This window comes from Orbicella franksi, chromosome 15, assembly GCF_964199315.1.
Source record: "Orbicella franksi chromosome 15, jaOrbFran1.1, whole genome shotgun sequence".
Classification (NCBI taxonomy): Eukaryota; Metazoa; Cnidaria; class Anthozoa; order Scleractinia; family Merulinidae; genus Orbicella; species Orbicella franksi.
The window spans coordinates 2,818,055-2,827,700 of NC_138159.1; the positions used below are offsets into that span (position 1 = coordinate 2,818,055).

The window sequence follows — 9,646 nt, forward strand, 5'->3', positions numbered from 1 at the left end:
CTGAATATTTTTTCCCCTAGTTTTAAGAAATTGTTGACAAGGCTTTTGGAACGGCAATAGTCACCAACACAAACATTAAATGAAAGATTACCAGTGGTTTAGCCCACATGTTGATTAGCCCCTAACCGTTTAGCCCCCATGTTCACACTTAAAACATGAACAATAGACAGTTGTCAACTTTTGGTTGGGGACTAAACGGTTAGGGCCTAATTGGCTTCAGGGCTAAACGAAGTGTGGGTCTCCTTTTGACAAAGGTTGTCCCACAAAAGTGTAAAAACGTACACAATGATGCCGATTTGTACTATGGGTAATGGATAGTGGTGGTATTGAAGCTCAAGGTGTTTCAGCTTGATAGAAGGAAACAGAACTTCAAACAGGTGTATTCAAGCTTCCCAGCTTATTGCCAATACACAAATGAACCTTCATAGAAATTGTACGCATAAAACTGCCTAACATATGGCACTATACCTGGGATGGAAATATTTCCCTGAATTATTTTGACCAAATGTTACGTACTGCACTTACTCGTTACACTTACTGCCAAGCCAAGAGATAATTCACAGGTCTAAATTTATGCCAAAACTACGGTCCATAGACTGAACTAGACACAATCTCTTGGGAGACCGTTGTACATTGTTGTATATTGCTGGGCAACCAAATCATCAGCTAAGCCATCAATCTTAAACCATCGTTTTCCGCATAATTTTCCTCAAAAACGACCGAAGTGACCACCAAAAAGTCACTCACTCCATAAAGTGCTGTTTGTTTTTAATCAAGCTTATCCATGTAGCTAAGTAAACGGGGAAATTTTCCACGTGTCGGCGCCTCATTCAAATGCAAAGCGAAAGATGTAATAGCCTGCGAACAGGCTCCCGGTGAGCCCCCGCCCCGATCGCTTTGCTCTCCGCATTCTTCTGTTTCGCGCTCGCCGAAATTTTTTTCCGTCCTCGCCGGGAGCCTGTTCGCAGGCTAAAGATGTAATAATCATAAGAACTTAATAATATTATAGTTGTATCTAACCCACCTTAGGTACAATATAATATCAAAAGCTAATTATATAGCGCAACTCATCCATGAAAACAATACAACGAGTGAAGGAAATTAATCTAACGATTCATGGAGACAATAGGGGAATAACCAACAACACTAATTGGTCTACCTTCCTAACGGGTCCGTTTTAAAACACCAGCGTTGTGCAATTTTTATATACGGTTCTCTAGCCTAAAAAGCGCTTTTTCAATGTAAGACGTAATTTTATGACGGCTATAAACCGAAGCAAATCACATTTAAAATGACATAAGCTTTCTACTTGGCCGTCCAAGCCGGAATGTCTCTTGAAATTCTCCTTCAATTGACGGTCCATTTCCGTTGACTAAACATCGAGCACGTTGTTTTTCTTTACATCTTTACATGGATAAAGAATATTTTTCGGACTTTTTATAAGTTAAACGATATGAAAATATCATGGAACTTTCTGACTTTTCTGTCGAACGATCTCCCGGCTTACGATCTGGCCGAAAAAATGTTAGAATTACCGTTCCGGCGTTGCCAAAAGGCGACGCTGTGTATCTAGCTTGAAGTCGAAAAGGAAATTCAATGCAAGCGTCCTTTTCAAAAGTATAAAACTACATAAGTTTAAGCTTACATAAGGCTAAACTGAACCTTAGTTCGTTACAACGACAGTTAAGCTTAAAACAAGTCGTGATATCGATAGACATGCAATTTTCAGTACTTCACAAGTCCATACCGCGTTGTCAGGCGTGTGTTATTCGGGTCACCGTGTCATGAAAAGGAATCTAAACACTTACCAAACACTCCTCATTTGACGCAGCATTTACTGGCTCAGTTCAGTTGCAAAGCAATCTTCAATTACGACAAAATACTGAAATGATTCAAGACCGAATTCGAACCATATGCCGCCTTACATGTATATCTACGGATTTTTTCAGGCGGTTGTACGGTGAAAAGGATCATGGGTAAACAATACTGAACACGAGGCAACACAAGAGGCAACACAAGAGGGCGGAAAGCCTTTGATCCCTGGCCTAATAAAGGACCCTAAAAATACATTTTAAACAAACAGACAAGTATATAAACTTTTAATAATACTCTCTCAGTCGGTCTCAGTCATATAACATACATGTATATGATCAGCAGTTCTTATTTTTAACTGTTCCAAACTGAAAATAACTTCCACACCATCAAAATCGTCAGGTGATACAAAGTCTGAAGTCTCAGCTCCAAATTACAGGTTCGTGAAAAAAGGGAGTGTACCAAATTTATTCGATATTTTGTAATTAAGGTCATTTATAGGGGAACGACCTTTTAAAAGGTTTCTTTATATTAGTCTTCCTCCACTCATTCATTTTTGTTTTAAATTAATGTAACATATACTGACCGAAATGGAAATAAATAAATATATAGATAACAAAAAATAAAGTTAAGACTCGCTCTCTTACCGTTCTGTTCAGTGGTCGCCACTTACCCTGGAGAACTTCACTTAGATACACTGAGGCCCGGTTCAAACGTCGAACTTTACATGAACCGAACCTAATACCAATTTGGGTCCACCAAAATAATTAAGTTCGGCAGTTGATTCAAACGTCGAACCTAATTTAATCGAACTTAAACTGCTAAAATAAAAGAGACACTATTGCAAACGACGGTTATTGCTGACCAAAATGGCGGGAAAATGTGGGAAAGACAAACTGTGGAAATGAAGAGCTTGCTTTTCTTGCAAGTGCGATAAAGGAGGGTAGAACAAGTCGAAGAAGGCGACTCCAGATGCAATCAGCATTAAACAACCGAAGGCGATTCTTGAATTTGGTTTGCCTGATGTTATCGCTTATTCCCAAAAGAACATCGCATTTCCTCGTCCAGTTCGTTCCTGTCGTCGGTTTCTTCAAGATTAATTTATTTTGTCATTTTCTCGGGTGTCTGGAAAACCCGAATAGCGAATAGCGAGTAGTCCCGAATAGTGCGAATAGTCTCGAATAGTGCGAATAGTGGCGAACAGTCGCGAAAAGTGGCGAATAGTGACGAATAGTCGTCAGTAGTCACCGCTTTAGGTCTAATATCCTTACGTCAATTAATTATCCAAATAAGCAACAGAATTTCAGTGAATTCATTACCTTTTCTTCTCCGGACTCAGGCTCGGGTTGTCCATGGCCGACATTAAGAAAACAGAAAACACAAGGCTAACCTAATAAAGACGTATTTACGCTTTTGGAGTGGTTAAAACAGAAGAAATTACGTTTAGAAACACCTTTTGTCCTAACATTTGCCTAATAAGCGTCTGTGCTTTTTAGCGGGAAAATCCCATCCTACGTTGCTGCGAGGTTGATTGCGAGATACTGGGTACCCTATTTGCCACTATTTGCCACTATTTGCCACTATTCGCCACTGTTCGAGACTGTGCGCCACTATTCGCACTATTCGAGGCTATTCGTACTATTCGCTATTCGGGACTATTCGCTGTTCGCTATACTCGCGATTATTCGCTATTCGCTAATCGGGTTTTCCAGACACCCCATTTTCTCTCAAAAACATGACTCCCAGTACGCCATCGAACTGCCTGCTTTCCAACCCGCTACGGTCTCATCGTTTCCAAATACGGAACGCCGCATGTAGAAGTGGTTTATGCACATCAGGCAAGTATATTTCGTGCTCTCGAAGCAATAGGGACACATATCGTCCCGCTCTTCCCGCTATTTTGTTCAAAAGATCAAAACAAGGTGTGTACGCATGACAAAAGTAGGAAACGTGCAGAACTCTGGGTAAAAAATAATTTATTTAATGTATTTGAAATGTATGCATTAGGTTCGGTACATGAAAAGTTCGACGTTTGAATCGGAGTCGCTCCGTAGTCGAACTGACCGACTGGCCATGTCGAACTCAATTCCCGGGTCGACCCAAATAACATCTATCGAATCTAATTGATTCAAACGTCGATCTCGTTAAGAACTTAATTGGGGCTATTAGGTTCGGCACATGGAAAGTTCGACGTTTGAACCGAGCCTGAATGACTTTTTCATTGTCGTTTCCGAGAGAATTTTTCAGCGTAAAAGACTCAGCGAAACCGAAATTCGTGAACACGCAAAAGCAGAAGCAGTTAGCTAGGTTTAGGGTCTTTAGGGTTTAACACGAATAAATGCAGCTGTAAAACTGAAATAAACATTGCATTAATTAGTTGTTTCATTGTGTTTACAGAAAATATTTGTCCTAAACTGACCGAAACTGAAAGCCACATTTAAGGCCTCGTAACTTGAGATTTTAGTAAGACGGATATTACGCCGCCACAAGTTAATTAAGAGCAATTCTCCAGGAAAGTGAAGCAAAGTTGGAAATGAAAATTTTTAACCCCCCTTCATTTTTTGTGTATGATTACAGACCGAACAGCCCGAATTGTACTCCACTCAGTCCTATTACCATTTTCAGTCGTATGAAAGCTCCTGCTCAAGCAATTAAGGATTTACACTACTCGTGATATTTAAAAATTCTTTCAAATTGCATTCGCCCAAAGGCTCGCGCAATTTTCAGAAAATTTTCAAATATCACTCGTAGTGCAAATTTAATTGCACTCGCATTCATACGATTACATATAGTAACAATAATACGCACCTGGTTCAATAATTGTTACTGAAAAATCAGGAGTATTTTAACTTGGATTGTTACTGGTACATTCTTGTCTCGACGTAAACAGAATGAGAAAGTGTAGGTAAGCTTTACGCCTATATGTAGACAGCGAGCAGTCTCCTACTTTTCCTAGCGTTTTCCTTGCGTTTCCTAGCGGAGCGATCGAGCAGCAAGCGGCGTAATAATATTAACGGAGTTCCGCGCGCGGAGGATTTCAGGAACAAAAACCGACTACTCGTAGTCTAGCCTATGTGCACTGGTTTAGACCAAATGCTCGACAATTGAGCATGGCTTATGCCTCGTCCATACGACGTCGGACGATTTCAATAAGCTCTGAAAACGCATCAAATGTTTTCCGTCCACACTACGCCGAAAGAATTTAAAAACGCAACAATCACCGGTCATTTTGGATTTGTTTTTGAGGAAAACTCGGTCAGGGAAATCAGATAATTATTGTGACGCCATCGTGTTTGAAAAGCTCCGTTTTCAAAATGCTTGCCGTCCACACGAAAAGGAAAAGCCGTCGTTTTCAAATTGTTCCGGTTTGAATAGCGGTTCTGAAAAGTACCGTTTTCGTGACGGATTTAATAGTCTGTATTATAGGCTTAACCTTAGAAGTAAAGCTGCGTTTTGAATTTTTCCCGGCGGAGAGGGCCTTACACTTGGGTGTAATGTTTCAGACAAAATGCGCGACTTGCAGACCAAATGCGCGACAACTGAGCTTGACTTACGAAGTGAGCCAGTAATTTCATATGCTTCTCTTCGTCCAAGGGTAATGTATCAGGGGTTTCAGGGAAATTAAACTCAACGGCTTGGTGAAAACTTCTTTATTCTCCTCATCTATTCTACCAAAAATTCATATTTAACAAAAATTGTCCATGAAAACGTCTATGTCCGGGGGTGGGATGGGAGTCACTCTCCATACACCAGTGCCATAGATGCTTGCTCATGGGTCAAACCATGTTTTTGCACCTCCACTTTATTCTAAATCAAAAAACTCGTCTGAAAATGGTCAGGAAAAAAGTTCATTCAAAACACGCCTACAAAACGAGCTTGAGGTACCTTAGTCCAGTTCTACCCGCCCTCTGTCATGCAAATTAAGCTACTGGCAGAAAGAGGGCCAGAACCTGACAGTGGTACCTATTAGAGGTGCTTTAATCTTTCCCCCAAGCATCTCTGCCACCCCCCTCCCCCCTCCCCTAACCCCGGGAAAAAAAACGACTTTCCCTAAAAACACAAGGGAGCAGATGAGGAACAAAGAAAATGCAAATAAATCCGGGATGTCAGGGTGGTCAGTTTGCACATAGTAGTGGTTTGCAGTAATGTATACATGTATATATTAATAATCTTTTTTGAATTAACCATTCTCGTCTCCTTTACCTCGTTCATACATATCTTACAAAATTATCAAAGTAACGTATCTATTAAATAAATAAATAACCATTAATACTTACGGCATTGAACCGCCGACCGATTAGCTCAGTAGTAGAGCACTGGACTAGCGTGCGGGAGGTCGCGGGTTCAAATCCCGGCCGGACCAACACCCAGGGTCGTTAAATAATTGAGGAGAAAGTGCTGCCTTTGTAATGACATCTGCAAATGGTTAGACGTTTTTGTCTTCTAGGATAAGGACGATAAACCGTAGGCCCCGTCTCACAACTCTGAAATCCGAGGGTAAATTAAGTAATGTATGTATGTATGTATCAAAGTATATATTAAGTTACTATCTATTTTGCTCATTCACACATGTTTGAAAAATCATCTTAAAATTCTTCTAAGTTTATGGCACTTGCCACAAGACAGAAAGGGTGGCATTTTAAATCGCATGAAGCCTGAGAAATTTAGCGAGTGCTTTGACATAGAAAAGTATCGCATTCAGGTATCAACACCATCTTTACGAAGAAACCGACGTTTAGCTCTGCTAGAGTCCAGCCTCTGTGTGGACCTGTGGGACCACTTCTCCTAAGCGACCATTATTTCAAAATAACAAAATTTTGCTTGTGAAATCACTTTAATGGAGCTCAGTCACGGTTTGCGCACATTGAAAAGTTTAGCCTCAATTTTTCAAATTCGTCGTTTGTAATCCGTGTTAATCTTCTCCATCCTTAGCCATCCTTGTTCCTTTGTGGGTTTATCATTATCTCTGGTGTTTTTCTATCTTATTAAACTGTTATTTTCAGGTTTCCTACCATTTAAAGGTAATTTTGTATGTGGCCAAAATAACTCAAAATACCGTGACTGAGCCCCTTTTAACTTCATGTGCGAATGCGACCACTACCACTTTTAGAGCTAATGGTAAGCAATTTCATCTTCCCTCGATCACACCCCACTACAGACGCCAATTGTTGAGACAGACGTGCTTTAACCCTGATTTGACGATAAATATTGCTCCCATGCTAAAAGAGTTATTTCTCCGCTGTTCGCGACTGACTATATTCGTGATAACGCTGGTCTTGCAACCGCCTCTTCAAAGCCACCATATAAATTAGGCATTTTAAGTGGTCACTTACGGGAGCTTCCACTAGATTCACCTTCAAATCTAGTAAACAAAATTTGTTAACCTCGGCGCCAGACTCTCTTTTCTTCTCGTGACGAGAGAGCCTGGTGGTGAAGTCGAAGGAAATTTGAGGGCTGTATGATCGGCAGCCGGTCGAAGTTTTAAATAGACTAAATTACTGGCACTATGTGAAGTAAAACAACGTAAAAAGAACATTGTGCCAGGCGAAACCAAGAGGGTCGCCTGCATGGCGAGCGATACTTATTACCACTGAGCCACCGAAACCGGCTGGCAGCTTTCGGAATATTTTAAGTACTGTATATATCGTGTCACCCTTACCATTGTTGAAAGGTAACTGTAAACAGGCTAACCGGAATGCTATTCAGGCCAACCAGAGTGCTTTTCAGGCTAACCCGCGGAGTGCTATTTAACCTAAACTACAATAAAGGTCATTTAGTCTATTTAAAACCTTGATCGGCTGCCGGTCATTTAGACACTTCGTTTTTTCTTTTCTTAAACAGGATCATATTTAAAGTCACTAGCTATGTCCCAGCTAACTCTCTCTTGAGCGTCTTCATTCGGCAACGCATTGAAAATCCCCGCTAATCTTTCGGAACGTTTCTTTCTGAAATATGCAAGATAATCATTTTCGGTTCTTGTCACCCTCTCGCATTTTTGTTTCAGCTCTGGCGAGAGATCCGACTTAAGCGTTAGTCCCTTAACATACTTATTGCCGTAAACTAGTTGATTGCTTACTTGGTCTGTAAAACATTGACTCTTCAAGTCAGCTTTCATCCGACGAAACGTGGCAAGATCTTCATAAAAACTCTCCCCTTCCATTTTGATTTTGTTCCAAAGCGTTTGATTAAAATGTTCAAAGAGCAACACGTCGGCCTTGTTCCACCTCTTGATGTTTTCTATAATATCGTCGCTTATACTCGAGGCTCTCTCTTTGTCGAGTCTTTCATTGGTTTTCATAAAGAGAACATCTTCCAATTCCCAGCAAAGAACGCGTTTTAGAAGTACCGCGGACTCATCAAAGTAATCAGAGATCATGACCAAATCGAATTCCTTGTCCAGAAACGCAACGTAATCTTCGATAGCTTTTGCGTCTTGGTAAAATTTGAAATCCAAACCCAAGTCAAACGACTGGGGATTTCTGGCTAAGCGTGAAGATCCTGTTTTTGTGATATCTTTAAACTGAATTCCTTTCGTTAGAAATGCCTTCAACGATTCCGTTGGGTCCCCACCAAAACCGAAAATTTTGCCAACGCCCATGTAGTTGAAAACAGATTCATACTGTTCCACCGGGTTTCTAATTATCGTAATGTACTTGCTGGCATCATGCGGGAAGAGAAAATTCATCGTTTTCTTATTGAATCTTGTGTGACTGGCCAGGAAATTCGGTCGAGTTCCGTCGAAAGGCAAGGCCTGTCCGAGGTGAAAGCGCGTAGGCCAACCGATCAACGTGTCGCCGCCAAGAACAAACGTGAGCTCTCGAGCGTCGCCATAGCGGAAGAGAATATTGGTGACAGTGCTGGATCCAGCTTTGTGTGTCTTGAGGAAGAGGACATGTTCAACTGGAGAACACTTTAGAGCTGTGTTTTGATTTTCACTCGACGCATGTGTGACTGGAGTTTGACTCGCTGTTTCTTGGTTTTCCGCGGCACTCAGTGCACGTGTGGTCGTACCGACATCTGTTTCTGCCCTATTAAAGGAGAATAAATAAAAATTAATCAAAGAAAACGGTCACGTCGATGGCCTATGCTTAACTCGGGTGCCAGCCAAGCTAAACTTGTTACTGATTTAGTAAATGGTTTGAACCCAGGAGTATCAGTGGTTCGTATAGAGTTATCGTCCGGGTGAGTGTAGTTCAACAACAACTACAACAACAACTTGACAAACTTAAACAACTGTTACCGACTAACTTACTTGACACTGAGAGTGAAGAATGATCATCTCAGTTAATTTTCCAATTTAAGCAATTGGAAAGAAGAAGCCTGAAAAAATCAGGGCTTCAACGGGATTCGAACCCGTGACCTCCGCGATACCGGTGCGATGCTCTACCAACTGAGCTATGAAGCCACACATTGGGAGCGAGGTCAATTAATTGCGTTCATATCTTCCCGTGAGGAGTGAAATGATGTGAAGTTTATATGAAATAATTCATATGCGAACTGCGGTTGTAGATGAGAGTGAAGAATGATCATCGCAGTTAATTTTCCAATTTAAGCAATTGGAAAGAAGAAGCCTGAAAAAATCAAGGCTTCAACGGGATTCGAACCCGTGACCTCCGCGATACCGGAGCGATGCTCTACCAACTGGGCGATGAAGCCACACATTGGGAGCGAGGTCAATTAATTGAGTTCATATCTTCCCGTGAGGAGTGAAATGATGTGAAGTTTATATGAAATAATTCATATACGAACTGCGGTTGTAGATGAGAGTGAAGAATGATCATCGCGGTTAATTTTCCAATTTAAGCAATTGGAAAAAAGAAGCCTGAAAAAATCA

At 41.0% G+C, this 9,646-nt stretch overlaps 1 protein-coding gene across 1 annotated transcript in view; it reads right to left on the reverse strand.

Moving 5' to 3' along the window:
• Positions 1 to 7,199: 7,199 nt before the first annotated feature.
• Positions 7,200 to 9,646, reverse strand: part of LOC145469867 (galactosylceramide sulfotransferase-like) — an 11,150-nt gene continuing 8,703 nt past the window's right edge. Inside the window, exon 3 of the mRNA XM_081453678.1 lies at positions 7,200 to 8,840. Within this exon, the coding sequence (XP_081309804.1) occupies positions 7,646 to 8,840 (1,195 nt within the window). The 3' untranslated portion in view covers positions 7,200 to 7,645. The remainder of the gene's footprint in view (positions 8,841 to 9,646) is intronic.